The sequence below is a fragment of the Aulonocara sp. 'chitande type north' Nkhata Bay genome, linkage group LG7 (genome assembly GCF_057382095.1).
Source record: "Aulonocara sp. 'chitande type north' Nkhata Bay isolate Kocher_YH1m ecotype deep benthic linkage group LG7, A_spYH_male_GT1.1, whole genome shotgun sequence".
NCBI lineage: Eukaryota > Metazoa > Chordata > Actinopteri > Cichliformes > Cichlidae > Aulonocara > Aulonocara sp. 'chitande type north' Nkhata Bay.
Window position 1 is genome coordinate 32,131,995 of NC_141350.1, and position 15,552 is coordinate 32,147,546.

Genomic DNA, 15,552 nt, shown 5'->3' on the forward strand with positions numbered 1-15,552 from the left:
ACAGCTGGCAATAAAAGCTTGTTTTTTGTTATCATCCACCCTCATCTCCGTGTGCCTGCATTTGGGCCCTCAATCTCCTCCTGCCATGCCATGTGCCTCACCAGACCTGGCATAAATGGCAGGTATCTGAGATATTTCAGAGCATCCTGTTAGTTTCTTTAAAATAACTGGAGGCTTTTGTTTTGGAAATAAAATTAAATTGAGATTTTCCTATACCGGCTTGTACAATTTCAGAAACAAAACTCCCCATTCTTAAAGCATACTGATTTCATAGTTTCATCTCTTGTTTATTGGCCACATTTGTTTGTGTGTGTAGGTAAAAAAGTAAGACAGGAGGCCTTTTGCAATTTAACTGACATTTTACTTTCAACCCTAATTCAAAATAAATTTTGGGACAGTGTGTAAAATTTAAGAAAAAAACAAAATGCAATGATGTGGAACAACAATGACATCAAGAGGAAAGAAAATATGCCAGATGTGCAAACACTATTATACAGAGAATAAAAGGCATAAGACAGCATGTCACCTTAAATCTCACAGCTTATTCAATTTTGCTGTGCAAAAAAAGCCACTGTGATTACTAAAGATGGGAATTAAGAGCTGTTTGTTCACCTTACAGACATATTATCAACTCACAAGAATAGCTAGCATGGTCCTAGTCATCAGCCCAGCCCTTTGCATTAGCCAACACTTTCTGAAACAGGAGGACTTTTCGCTGCAGTTCCAACATGAAGGGAGCGTTCTTTAAAAGCTTTTCAGGTGTGTCTTTATCTTCTTGCTGCAGAATCGTCTGTGCCTTCTCAAACATTTCATCAGTGTAGTGTGATCCTCCATTTGCTGCCACCATGTCATCAATCTTCTTGATCAGCTCAACCACCTGAGTTCTCTTCTTATTCATGTTGTTGAAAACATGGTATCTATTACCACATCGATTCAGCAACTCTTTGAGTTTAGGATGGCTGTTTCTTGTCAAATACTGATGTATGGTTGTTTTCTCGTGAGTCAGGTCATCACCATGAGTAAACAGAATCATCATGTAGTTTGATGCCTCAGGTCCAAAGAGTTCCTCCAGGGCTTGCACACAGTTGTTTTCTTCTTTGGTAAACCGGCCAATCTGAAGGACCAGCAGGAAAACATGAGGGCCTGGAGAGCTCATCTGAATGGATTTTGCAATTTCTTTCTTTATGTCATCTGCACGTTTAGATGTATCCAGAAAGCCAGGGGTATCGACCACATGGATCACTCTCTTGCAGTGTTTAACTCGTTCTCTTGCACAGGTCGCCGTCACCGACTCTGAACTCACTTCAGACTCAAAAAGCTCTTTTCCCACAATCGTGTTGGCAGCAGCACTTTTCCCAACACCCGTTTTCCCAATGATCACTATCCTCAGAGGATCACCTGCAGAAAGAAAAAAATGTTTAGTTAGAAACCCAAATTTAGTTGAAAATCTCATTTAAAGCATCTTTTACACCTTTAGGGATTGAGTCGCTGTTGCCCATCTCTAGTGTGTTTGGAGAATGAAATTGAAGCAGCACTCCACAGTTTTAGTGTGCACTCCGCCCAGAGGGTGGAGCTAATTCTCAGCCTATATCAGCATGAGTCTGACCTATTTCAAAGCAAGTTGAGAGACGCTGCTGAAACCCACAGCACTCTTCATTAAATATTTGCCAAGATGAATTCTCCTGAGCCTTCTCGTAAGTGACAGTTATTTAGTTTATTACTTCTTGTCAAAGTTCATCACATTTATGAATCATTTGCTGGTGTAATAATGTGATAATGAATTTCTGACCTTGAGATACCCGTATTGGGACCAAGTATCACGTGTTTATTTGAAAATAACATAAAACACAAACAGATTTAACCGTTCCTGCATTTTTGCAGTGTTTTAAGAGTAACTTATTTGTTCTGTTTTCCTACAGAATGTCCTGACAAATTTACCATCGCTCTGTTTGGAGAGAAAGCTGATTTTGTGAGAAAGATTGATAATATAATTCTCAAAGGAACCAACCCTGCAATGACAAATGTGAACAACTTTGTTGAGAGAGAGAATGACTTGTACAGAATCATCAGCACTCCTGATTTTTTTGAAAAATGTCATCAACACGACAAGCTGATTATTGATTTCATGGCACTTTCTGATCCTGGGCCTGATCTGTTCATACTGGCAATCGATGCAGAAAACGACCAGGAAGATAATGTTCGGGCTCAAATACTTAAACTTCAAGATATCTTTGGAGCCAATGTCACACAAAGTTTAGTTATAATCTTAGAAAACCAAAAGAGCCGTGGTTTACTGGAGAATGTGAAACAAATGTTCTATATCCAGATGGAAATTGTAGATGAAAAATGGTGTTTATGCCGCAAGTCATTCCGGTTTGACTACAAAAGCTGCAGTAAGGATGTTGTGGAACAGCGGAAAAATGATCTGAAACACACAAGGTAAAAACTTCATTTTCTTCCTATCTGTAATATACTGCATTTGAATAACAAGTCTAATTGTATTAACAGTTAGCTTCTGTTTCCTCTAATGAGGGTATCCATCAAAGGTGGAAGAAGTCACGAAATCATTTTTATTTAGTTGAAATGCCATAATGTTAAAATAATAAAATATAAAACATACTTTAGGTTATGTTAAACAAGTCTCATCCATTTCTTGCACTGCTGAGGTTTGGTGGTGTTTCCAGCTTACATAATATAATGACACAATACTATGACACTTCAGGCAGATTTTCTGCATTGCATTTAAATTTTGTTCTTTTCATTTAACATTAAAATGGTTCTGGTCAAGGATTAGGTGTTTTATTAGTCCACACTACATGCTCTGAAATGACATGGTGAAGTGTGATTATACGCAAATATATTTTTTATGTTTTGTCATTTGCTTTGTAAATACAATGGTCACAATTACTCTTCCAGAAACACAAAGGTTCTACCTTATAATCCTGGGAGCAAAGGTGAGTTTGTAAATTCAATATATGTTATAAAACTGACTTGTTTTTATTAAATTATAAAGTGAAAGTACACTCACAAAGTAATCAATCCATTCTATTACTGACTATTGAAAACAGTCATAGTACTAATTTTCTTATTTTTGCAACAGGTATACCGGTATAATGAAAGTTAAATAAAATAGATTTTTTTCAGAGTGAATTAGAAAAAAAAGTATTTGGTTAGATTTCAAAACATTATTTAAATATGTTTCATAATGTGATGCTTTAAAAATTATGCATTATGAATTTTTCCTCAGAAGCCAGGAATCAAAGCACATCCATCTCAGAGCAGACTGCCCCACCAGCAGAGGCACCTGGACAGGACAAAGGTATGAAAGGCAAGATGTGAGATCGGGAACTGAGTTAAAGACAGTTTAGTGCTATTTTTGTGGCTTTTTAAGAACCAGTGCTCACTCTGCATAAGACATTTTCAGAGCCGTTTTAATTATATGCGTTCTTGTACGACACTTCTATTGTATTGTAGACCACAATATCAAAGTTTCATTTTTTTCATATTTATTTTTATTACAAACATTATGTGTATGTTTAGCTAACATTGCCAAATATGTCTGCTTATTAATACCAAGTCAGCTGAGGCCCTCAACATATTGTTGTACTGTGATATAATTTTATCCACTTTTCCACATATTACCCACTTTTCCTCTGGAGCAACTCATCAAAATACACCAGCTCAGAGCAGACTGCCTCACCTGCCGCATTTTTTCAGCATAAGCTATATCTGTTGCGTCATCTACAACTCCCAATGACAAAACCTTTTCATATTTATATTTTTAGTGAATGTGAGTGCAAATGGTTGTCTCTCTATGTTAGCCCAGAGTCAGGCTGGCGACCTGTCCAGGGTGTCCCCGCCTCTCACCCTATGGTATCCAGGATAGGCCCCAGCTCCTCCACAACCCTGACAAGGATAAGCGGAAGAGAATGGGTGCATGGATGATGGATGGCTGTGTAGTTTAGATTTTTAAAGCATTGAAGATCCTACAAATTGTCCTATGTGAACCATTTAAGTCCAGCTAGTGATCTCTAGTTTATTATCTACTGTTCATGACGACAAAACCTTCTCATATTTATAATTAACTATCAAACATTCTGCAAAAGAATACACTGAGGGTACACTGAGGTTTCTGAACATATTGTTGTACTATGACAAAAGTAAGCATTATTCATTTTTCCTCAGGAGCAACTAATCAGAATACACCCAGCTCAGAGCAGCCTACCACACCGGCAGAAAAAGCACATGTACAAGACAAAGGTATGCTTCAGAAAACCACAATATATTTAACCTCAAAGTAATAGGAAGTGAGACTGACAGTTTGTTCTTTACTTTGGGTAACAGTTTTAGTTTTTCACCATAAACTATAACCTAAATTCCAGAAAAGCTGGGAAGTTGTGTAACAGAACATAAGTAACATAATAAATGTTCAAACTGTTTAGTTTTACAATTTTATGCACAAAATTTGCTAATTTCAAATTTGATACTTGCCACAGTTGGGACAGGGGCATTATTACCATGGTGTAGCATCTTCTCTTCTTTTCAAAAGTTTGAAGACGTCTGGGCATCGAGGTTATGAGTTTTGGTGTTGGGTCCCATTTTTGTCTGATATACACTACTGGTCAAACGTTTTAGAACACCCCAATTTTTCCAGTTATTGCAGTTATTAATTTATTGCAATTCAAGTCGTTCAAGGTTACCCAAAACTGAAAAATAATGTACATTTCAGAATTATACAAAAAGGCCTTTTTCAGTGAGCACAAAATGGCAATAACAGTGGAAGAGAGACAGACCATCATAACATTTGAAAATGTAGGTCTTTCCTACAGAAAAATTGCAAATACAGTCAAGGTGTCAGTGAGTACAGTTTCCTCTTCACCATCAAAAGGCTCTCAGAAAGTAGGGCAAACTCTGACAGGAAGAGGTCTGGCAGACCCAAAGCCACAACTCAATTAGAAGACAAGTTTCTGAGAGTTAACAGCTTGTGAGATAGGCAGCTCACAGGACAACAAATGCACTTTTGCATTGCATTGCATTTGTCCTGCTAAAATACACAAGGCTTTCTCTGAAATAGATGTCATCTCGAGGGGAGCATATGTTGCTCTAAAACCTATGTATCTTTTTGCATTCCTAGTTCCTTCCAATACATCCAACCTGCTCATATCATATGAACTTATGCACCCCCACAACATCAGAGTTGCTGACTTTTGAACTCAGTGCTAATAACATACTGGAAGGTCTCCCTCCTCTTTAGCCCAGAGGACATGCTGGTGATTACCAACAAGCATGTCAAATGGACTCGTCTAACCAAAGCAAACTTTGAAACAGTCCATTTCAAATGACTCTGGACCCACAGGACATGCAATGCTTCCGGACTATGTTTGAATATGGCTTCCTTTTTGCGTGATAGAGCTTAAGTTGGCATGTGTAGATGGCACGGCGGATTTTGTTAACTGACAGTGGTTTCTGGAAGCATTCCTGGGCCCATTTAGTAATGTCAGTGACACACATGCCGATGAGTGATGTAGTCAAAGGAGCTTGCAAAGAAATGATGTGATGTAGTGTTGTTTTAGGGCCCGAAGACCACAGGCATTCAATAGTCTCTGGCCTTGTCCCTTAGAGAAATCCAGTTTCTCTAAATCTTTTGATTATATTATGTACTGCATGAGAGTGAGACTTGCAAAGCCTTTCCAATTTGATGTTGAGGAGCATTGTTTTTGAAGTATCCACAATCTTTACAAGCACTATTTGACAGACTGGAGCCTCTGCCCTAAGACATCCCTTATAACTAATCATATTACATGTTACCTGATATCAGTTAAGTTAATTACTTGCTAGGTATTCTCCCAGTTTAATCTATTTGAACTTCAGAACTGAAGAAGGATGAGAGGTGAAACGTCCTCAAGAAACTTGAAATCCAGACGCTTTTCTGTCCAAGCTCCTTAGACCTTTTTGAACTTCCTTGACTTGTCAGCCATTTTTTGCCCCATGCCAACATTTTTGGGAGATGTAGCAGGCTTCTGAAATGACCTCATTTGTTGGATAAAGTTGTACAATTTCTCAGTTTAAACCTTTATGTTATTTATGTTCTGTTGTGAACAGAGATGGGCCGTAATGCATTAAAAGTAACACATTACTGTAATACGATTACTTTTTTAATGAGTATACTAAAGGATTACTATTTCAAAAAAGAAATTAAGACCTGAACTCTTCCACAGCATGCATTTTTAATTTCTTTTTGATATTTGGCCATATTGGGGCCCGATGAATGTAAAAACAAAGAATTACCAGAATTTTTTTTTACCTGATTTTTGTTTCTAAGAAAAATGAGATCCACATATCAGGATATTCATTTAAAATGTCGATATAACAGTAGCTGTATAATGTCCTCGTAAGTGGATATCAGGTCCTTGTAGAGCAAAATTGAGTATTTTGGTCTAAATAACCCAAAATGTGATGTCCACATACAGTGGGGCAAAAAAGTATTTAGTCAGCCACCGATTGTGCAAGTTCCCCCACCTAAAATGATGACAGAGGTCAGTAATTTGCACCAGAGGTACACTTCAACTGTGAGAGACAGAATGTGAAAAAAAAATCCATGAATCCACATGGTAGGATTTGTAAAGAATTTATTCGTAAATCAGGGTGGAAAATAAGTATTTGGTCAATAACAAAAATACAACTCAATACTTTGTAACATAACCTTTGTTGGCAATAACAGAGGTCAAACGTTTACTATAGGTCTTTACCAGGTTTGCACACACAGTAGCTGGTATTTTGGCCCATTCCTCCATGCAGATCTTCTCGAGAGCAGTGATGTTTTGGGGCTGTCGCCGAGCAACACGGACTTTCAACTCCCGCCACAGATTTTCTATGGGGTTGAGGTCTGGAGACTGGCTAGGCCACTCCAGGACTTTCAAATGCTTCTTACGGAGCCACTCCTTTGTTGCCCGGGCGGTGTGTTTTGGATCATTGTCATGTTGGAAGACCCAGCCTCGTTTCATCTTCAAAGTTCTCACTGATGGAAGGAGGTTTTGGCTCAAAATCTCACGATACATGGCCCCATTCATTCTGTCCTTAACACGGATCAGTCGTCCTGTCCCCTTGGCAGAAAAACAGCCCCATAGCATGATGTTTCCACCCCCATGCTTCACAGTAGGTATGGTGTTCTTGGGATGCAACTCAGTATTCTTCTTCCTCCAAACACGACGAGTTGAGTCTACACCAAAAAGTTCTACTTTGGTTTCATCTGACCACATGACATTCTCCCAATCCTCTGCTGTATCATCCATGTGCTCTCTGGCAAACTTCAGACGGGCCTGGACATGCACTGGCTTCAGCAGCGGAACACGTCTGGCACTGCGGGATTTGATTCCCTGCCGTTGTAGTGTGTTACTGATGGTGACCTTTGTTACTTTGGTCCCGGCTCTCTGCAGGTCATTCACCAGGTCCCCCCGTGTGGTTCTGGGATCTTTGCTCACCGTTCTCATGATCATTTTGACCCCACGGGATGAGATCTTGCGTGGAGCCCCAGATCGAGGGAGATTATCAGTGGTCTTGTATGTCTTCCATTTTCTGATGATTGCTCCCACAGTTGATTTTTTCACACCAAGCTGCTTGCCTATTGTAGATTCACTCTTCCCAGTCTGGTGCAGGTCTACAATACTTTTCCTGGTGTCCTTCGAAAGCTCTTTGGTCTTGGCCATGGCGGAGTTTGGAGTCTGACTGTTTGAGGCTGTGGACAGGTGTCTTTTATACAGATGATGAGTTCAAACAGGTGCCATTCATACAGGTAACGAGTGGGGGACAGAAAAGCTTCTTACAGAAGACGTTACAGGTCTGTGAGAGCCAGAGATTTTCCTTGTTTGAGGTGACCAAATACTTATTTTCCACCCTAATTTACGAATAAATTCTTTACAAATCCTAGCATGTGAATTCATGGATTTTTTTTTCACATTCTGTCTCTCACAGTTGAAGTGTACCTCTGGTGCAAATTACTGACCTCTGTCATCATTTTAAGTGGGGGAACTTGCACAATCGGTGGCTGACTAAATACTTTTTTGCCCCACTGTACGTGAACGTCAGGTCCTAGGAGGTTAAAATACTCTTACTTTTCCGTAAGCATGCTGCGTTACTAAACCGTGATTTTGTTTGTGAGAGTGTTTCATGACAATGATGTACGAACGTGCAACGTCCGTGGCAGCAATAGACATGTGTAGATCAACAATGGATGATACGGAGTACGACCATGCAGCGTTTAAGCTTGGAAGTACTGACATTACTTTGAGTTTAATTTCGTAAAAAGGGACATTAACATCCGCTGTACACTCTGCGTGGGAAGAAAACTTCTTTCTGCAGCAAAAAATGAAACTTCAAATCTGAGCAAGTACCGGGCACGCTGCCACGGGAATGTGAAATTCACAGAGAAACTCCGGATCCCCCACTGACATAACCACTGCAACCCCAGGCAAACCTCCACCCGCCCCACTCCTGCTAAACAGGTGAAAATAGATTTAACGAATCTTTGATTTTATTTATTTACTGCTGTGTTTTACTTGCATCTATTTGAAAGAGTGAGTATAAACACAAAACACTGTTTTTATTTTATATGCTGGAATATGCAGCAAATATAGGTTTAAATGTTAAACAAATTCTTCAAGTCAAAGACTGTTGCCTATAATTTCAATTTTTCTTGATGCATAAAGTTAAAAGATTAAAACTAATAAAACAAGTTTGAAAAAGAGACTTTTTTCATCATACTGGTTCGTGTAATTTGAAAGAATCTTAGTTTTCATTTTGTTCAAATTTAAAGAGGTTCTGGAATTTGGGTTGCATATCTGTTGTGTTATATACAATTCCCAATGACAAAACCTTTTCATACTTGTGTTTTTTAGTAAATGTGTAGTCCAGATTTGTAAGTATTGAGGAACGTACAATTATCCTATATAAGCCACTTAAGGACAGCTACTCATCTCTATTTTTTATGATGTAGAAACCTTCTGATATTTATAATTAACTTACATGAACAAACATATCTGTTTATGAATAACAGGTACGCGGAGGTTTCTGAACATATTGTTGTAATAAGACAAAAGTATGCATTATCCACTGTTCTTCAGGAGTCAGTACTCAAAGTACATCCAGTTCAGAACAGACTGTCCCAACTGCAGAAGAAGCAACTGTACAAGAGAAGGGTATGCTTCAGAAATCCACAAAACATTTTATCTCAAAATGACAGAAAATGAGTCAATTTAAATATCTGTACATGACTAACACGTTTATGACCAATGTAAACAAATTCCAGACAATTTAATGCTTTTGTTACATTTTTAACACTTACTGTGTAAGCCATTTAAATGTTTTTAATTATATGTATAAAATATCTCTTTATTTTATTTATAAAATGACTGTGTGAAAACCTTATGTGCATGTGTAGCTAATGTTACCAAACCTGCTTAGAAATAACAAATGTGCTGAGATTCTGAACATATTGTACTGTGATAGAAGTATGTATTATCCACTTTTTCCTCAGGAGCAAATAATGAAAATACACCCAGCTCAGAGCAGACTACCAAACCAGCAGAAAAGGCACTTGTGCAAGAAAAGGGTATGCTTAAAACAAAAACAATATATTTAATCTCAAAATAATAGGAAGTAGTTTGCTCTTTATTTTGTATAACACTACTATTTTTTCACCATAAACTGTATCTGTTGTGTTATCTATCATTCTCAGTGACAAAAAAATCTCATATTGATGTTTGTTAGTAAATGTGTAGTTGAGATGTTTTAAGTTTTGAAGATCCTACAGCCAACCTATGTTAAGCCATTTAAGTCCAGCTAGTCGTCTTTATTTTATTATCTATAGTTCATGATGTTCTCATACTTTTTAAATAACTTACATTACCAAACATGTCTGTTTGTGAATAACGAGTATGTTGAGGTTTCTGAACATAATGTTGCAATAAGATAAAAGTATCTTCTTTTCTTCAGGAGTCAGTAATCAAAGTACATCCAGCTCAGAACAGACTGTCCTACCTGCAGAAGAAGCAGCTGTACAAGAAAAGGGTATGCCTCAGAAATCCACGAAACATATCATCTCAAAATGAAAGAAACAAGAGACCATTTAAATAATATTTGCACAACATGACTAAAAACATTTTAATTACATTTAAATTGAATAATAATAAATTGAGTAATTTAATACTTTTATAAGACATTTTATGTCTTTTTGAGAACTTGTGATCACCCTGTGTAAATAAGTGCAATTTTTTCATCATATGTGATATGTTTAGACAAGATAAACTTGCTTTCATGATAAAATACCAATCAATCAGGAGCCAGGAATCACAGTACATCCATCTCAGAGCAGACTGACCGGCCAAGAGGAAAAGGACCTGGAAGAAACAAGGGTGTGCTTCAGAAAACTACATCTAATTCTGAAAGTGAGATCATATAAACTGATATTTGATGTATATTGTTTTAGAAAATACAGTTAAAAAAATCAAATTTTAAAGTGGTCATAAGTAAGACAACTTAAACATAACAAAGCTTGGAGATCTAAATTTTCTGCATTTTATTTAAAGCTGACATATTGGCACCCAGAGGTTGAAAACCAACACTATTGGAAACTATTGATGAAATAATCTAGCATTTACTTTCAGTTGAGAGGGGCAGTGATGCAAAGGAAGACATCATATTTAACATCATTCTGCTGGGACAAACTGGGACTGGGAAGAGTGCGACTGCAAACACCATCCTGGCTGCTGGGAAGCACCACAAGGACAAAGGCCAGGGTTTTGAAGCCAAGCCAAGCTCCATACCAATCACCACCAAGTGTAAGGACAAAATAATCGAGATATGTGGAACAAAAGTTAGACTGGTCGACACCCCAGACTTCTTTTATGAAGATAAACCTATAGAGGAGGCACAAGTAGAAGAGTGTAAGAGGTACTGTCAGGAAGGGCAGTGTGTAGTGTTACTTGTGATACAGTTGGGCAGGTTCACAGATGGTGAAATAGGAATATTAGAGAAACTGGAAGACAAGCTTGGCTGGAAAATCAGGAAAAACACAATTGTCCTATTTACACATGGAGATGATTTGAAAGGCACAGTGGATCAGTTTATCGGCAACAGGAGTTGTCTCAAGCACATTGTGAAATCTTGTAACAATCGTTACCATGTATTCAATAACAACTCCAAGGATACTAAACAAGTCAGGGAGCTCTTTGATAAATTTCGTGAAGAAAGCTTTTTAAACTCAAAACCACATTCACAGTGCCCTTTATTCTAGCTACTGCTGATTCAGGGGTGTGAAGTGCAATTTTCTGCTGGCATGTGAACTAATTTTACATTAAACCTAGATATCATGATTTGCCATTTTGTTTCATCTTGAATATTTAGCCAAACTGAAAGGACATTAGTAAACAATTTATAATTTTTCATCAGACTGCCAAAGTTGGTGATACAACCTCTAGCTCTTATGTATGCATATGAAATAGTGCAGTCAGTTATAAAGACTAACTTTAAAAGACTTAGAAACATGCTGAGGAGAGCTTGCTGTGAAATTAAAGTGGTTCCTAAGCAACATACAGATTAAATGTTTATGAATAAATTGAATACATTTTTGATTTTATTTACCTATTTTTTTCTGTGACTGATGTTTGGACAACACAAAAGACTTCAAACAGGAAATGCAGTGAAAAATAAATTATACAACACACTCACATAGCCTTAACACATGTTAAAGCTATAATATATTCTACTTATTCCATTACTGGCTCATTAGTGTGTTCTCGAGTTTTTGCTGAAATGCGCATTGGGGAAGTGAAAACAAACTGAAAAAATAGAAGCTTCAAACTTCTACTTTCCACTGTATCATCATATGAAAAGTTGCAGCTTTTTATGTTTGGAGCCTGATAATTCAAATTTCATTAGATCTGACTGTTATCCCTTCCATATGGCGTGTATTTATATAGCGCTTTTCTAGTCCCTAAGGACCCCAAAGCACTTTACATATCCAGTCATCCACACACACATTCACACACTGGTGATGGCAAGCTACATTGTAGCCACAGCCACCCTGGGGCGCACTGACAGAGGCGAGGCTGCCGGACACTGGCGCCACCGAGCCCACTGACAACCAACCAGTAGGCAACGGGTGAAGTGTCTTGCCCAAGGACACAACGACCGAGACTGTCCAAGCTGGGGCTCGAACCGGCAACCTTCCAATTACAAGGCGAACTCCCAACTCTTGAGCCACGATCACCCCAATATCACATCTACCTCAGTGCTTTTTCTCTAGCTCAGTGAATTCCTCTCTAGTCCCTAAATGGATCTTTCAGGCCAAAGCCGCCTTCTAAAAATGCATGGGCATCTGGTATTCTAATGATAGCTTGTTTTACAAAACAATAAATGTACCAATAGCATACAGAATAAATAGGCTAAACACAAATAAAAGTTATTATTCAGAGGACAAAGGTGACACGTGGCCGTTTGTAATTTGCAGGTGTTTGTCAATTTAAACATACATTCAGTTTCTCCTCTGAATGTGCAATGAATGTAATATTGTAGAAAAAAAGTCATCAATATATACATTATCATTTGGCATTAATTTTCTCACTGTTCTTTTTTTTTCTTGTTTCTGTGCAATAAACTGCCACTGCTACCTGTACTCTTGCTCATGAACACATTCATTTATGATTACTACTACCATCAGTGAAAAGGTACTGTTAACCGTACTGCTTTATTTTGCAATGGACATGTAACTGTGTATGAATATTTTGCTAAAACTGTCAGAAGGAGTGCCTGAACTAGAAAAAAGAATGTTTGCAAAAGTTAATCAAACATCACATCATCAGCTAGCTATAAAATAATAGACCATTATTAGCCAACACTTTAAAGTCTTTGTTATATTTGTCAGAAAGCAATGGTTGAAATTATGTTTTTTTACCTAATAAAAAATGTTGCATAAACAGCTGATGAAACCAAATCAATCCTGTTATTATGCATAGCAAGAAAATAGAATATGCTTCTAAGTTAGTAAACCATCTGTCTGGATTAGTCTCAGCCAACTGGAATGTTCACTGTACAATTTCTTAGGTGTTTGCTATTTCTTTCAACATTTCTTTCAACACAGTAGGTTAGTTTGACAATTTCAGAAACATATGTGGTAAAGATAGTGTTGCTCAATGGCCGCGCCAAGTCATAGAGAGCAGATACTGCTTCCTGCTAATACTGAAATAACAACAATAGGCAGTGGCTCTGAGTTACTGATGAAAGTGCATCTCAGAAACAGTTTACTGATAATGAGGAAGCTTCAATAGGCCACAGACTTAATTTTGTGGGAACACCTGGATATTAGGTATAAATATAATTTGTCTAAAAGTAATTTTAGGTAATGAATTATTTCTTAAACAAACATAATCATAACTTTACTATTACTTAATAATGAATGCATAACTTACCCTTTTATATAAACTACAAGGCTAAGTACAAACAATAGTCAGCTTTAAAAAAACAAACACCATTTGTTAAGAGAACAAGGGCGACACCTGGTGGTGATGGGTCTGAGTGAAGTACATACAGTATCTCACAAAAGTGAGTACAAGTATACCCCTCACATTTTTGTTATATCTTTTCATAACAAAACATTGAAAATATGACACTTTGATACAATGTAAAGTAGTCAGTGTACAGCTTGTATAACACTGTACAAAACTGAGTACACCCCTAAGTGAAAATGGCTAATTGTGCCCAATTAGCCATTTTCACTTCTGGTGTCATGTGAAGTCTAACACGGCACATAGTGGCAAATAATTCTCTGAGGATCTGAAAAAAGGATTGTTACTCTACATAAAGATGACCTAGGCTATGAGAATATTGCCAAACCTCTGAAACTGAGCTGCAGCACAGTGGCCAAAACCATGCAGTTTAACAGGACAGGTTCCACTCAGAACAAACCTCATCATGGTCGACCAAAGAAGTTGAGTGCACATGCTCAGTGTCCAGAGGTTGTCTTTTGTAAGATAGGTGTATGAGTGCTGCCAGCATTACTGCCGAGGTTGAAGGTGTGGAGGGTCAGCCTGTCAGCGCTCAGACCATATGCCGCACACTGCATCACATGGCTGTTGTCCATGAAGGAAGTGTCTTCTAAAGATAATGCACAAGAAAGCCTGCAAACAGTTTGCTGAAGACAAGCAGACTAAGAACATGGATTAGCTGTGGCCTGATGAGACCAAGATAAACTGATTTGGTTCAGATGGTGTCAGGGTGTGTGGTGGCAAACAGGTGAGGAGTACAAAGACAAGTGTGTCTTGCCTACAGTCAAGCATGGTGGTGGGATGTCATTGTTTGGGGCTGCATGAGTAATGTTGGCACTGAGGATCTACAGTTAGTTGAGGGAACCATGAATGCCAACATGTAATGTGACATGTACTGAAGCAGAGTATTCTTCCTTCCCTTATTCCCTTCATTCAGAAACTGGGCCACAGGACAGTATTTCACTTCTCTGTACAAGTAACTTACCAGATGCAGCTGATTTGTTTTTCATATATGGTTTAATTTGTTAAGGTTTGTTTGTTTTTAAGTGGGCATGTGCCCCTGCCTTGCTCCCACCAATATCAACTGTGTCTGAAATCACTCACTCCTCACTTAACAGAACATGAGTGGTGGGCAATTAATTTTCCCATGAGAAACTGGGATTGTTGGGACCAATATGCTGCACTCAGTTCCGCTCGGTATTAATTTTAAATCTTTATAAACTGCTACTGGTAATAGTAGATGTTACAATTAGAAATTGTAAAATTAAATTAATGCGATTTACATGTAATTACATAATAGATGTCTTTGAGATCATTCAGTTATTCACTGCTCCCCAGAAAGTGGAATTTCTGATAAAACCAAAAATGAAATTTTACAATACAAATAACATTTACTCATATATCCATGAGTAAATGGTTAGGTTATTTCTCATTAACGCAAATATCTAGTCAGCCACTCGGGATCGGGGGAGATTGGTGATTTAAGACACTTTAAATGTGGCATGGTTTTTCATAACAGAGGTCAGGGTAGAATGCCCAAACTTTTGGAGCTGACCGTAACGAAACAACAACTTGTTACAACTGAAGTATCCTCAAGAGCATCTCTGAATGCACAATATGTCAAACGTTGAAGCAGATGGGTTACAGCAGCAGAAGACCAGATTGGGTGCCACTCCTGACAGCTAAGAACAGGAAACTGCTACAATTCACACAGGCTCACAAAAATTTGACAATAGAGGTTTGGAAAAATGTTGCCTGGCCTGATGAATCGCAATTTTTGCTGGAACGTTTGGATGGCAGGGTCATAGTTTGGTGTAAATGCATGAAATCATGGATCTATTCATTTTACATATCAGTATTTGAAATAATCACAGAACTGTTACAGTACTTACCACGGAGCGTGTGCTCAGGAAATCCGGAATCTGTTGTTACCACAAACTGCCACACGAGGGCGCTCAAGTAGAAAACAGATGATTTACAAAGCATTTTTACAAAGTGATTTACACAAGACAAA

General features: G+C 37.9%; 2 protein-coding genes across 2 annotated transcripts; one reads left to right on the forward strand and one right to left on the reverse strand.

The window, feature by feature from the left end:
* Positions 1-407: 407 nt before the first annotated feature.
* LOC147325512 (GTPase IMAP family member 7-like) lies at positions 408-1,499 on the reverse strand. Its single transcript, XM_086297747.1, has 2 exons — positions 1,472-1,499; positions 408-1,398 (listed from the first exon to the last, which is right to left on the reverse strand). Exons 1-2 carry the CDS (start codon positions 1,497-1,499, stop codon positions 656-658), a joined length of 771 nt encoding a protein of 256 aa, XP_086153873.1. The 3' UTR covers positions 408-655.
* A 173-nt stretch (positions 1,500-1,672) lies between these two features.
* Positions 1,673-12,866, forward strand: LOC147325513 (uncharacterized). The gene is made up of 10 exons (XM_086300051.1): positions 1,673-1,694; positions 1,920-2,439; positions 2,917-2,954; positions 3,248-3,319; positions 4,186-4,260; positions 9,120-9,194; positions 9,533-9,607; positions 9,991-10,065; positions 10,335-10,442; positions 10,662-12,866. The coding sequence occupies exons 1-10, from the start codon at positions 1,673-1,675 to the stop codon at positions 11,288-11,290; spliced, it is 1,689 nt and encodes a 562-aa protein (XP_086156177.1). The 3' UTR covers positions 11,291-12,866.
* The last annotated feature ends 2,686 nt before the right edge of the window (positions 12,867-15,552 follow it).

Bases quoted from the DNA above. Each gene is read 5' to 3' on its own strand.
- LOC147325513 (XM_086300051.1), top strand. From the start codon at position 1,673: ATGAATTCTCCTGAGCCTTCTC. The intron at 10,066-10,334 runs GTATGCCTCAGA...CCAATCAATCAG, and splicing joins AGCAGCTGTACAAGAAAAGG to GAGCCAGGAATCACAGTACA. The intron at 10,443-10,661 runs GTGAGATCATAT...ATTTACTTTCAG, and splicing joins AACTACATCTAATTCTGAAA to TTGAGAGGGGCAGTGATGCA.
- LOC147325512 (XM_086297747.1), bottom strand. From the start codon at position 1,499: ATGGGCAACAGCGACTCAATCCCTAAAG. The intron at 1,399-1,471 runs GTGTAAAAGATG...TTCTTTCTGCAG, and splicing joins CAGCGACTCAATCCCTAAAG to GTGATCCTCTGAGGATAGTG.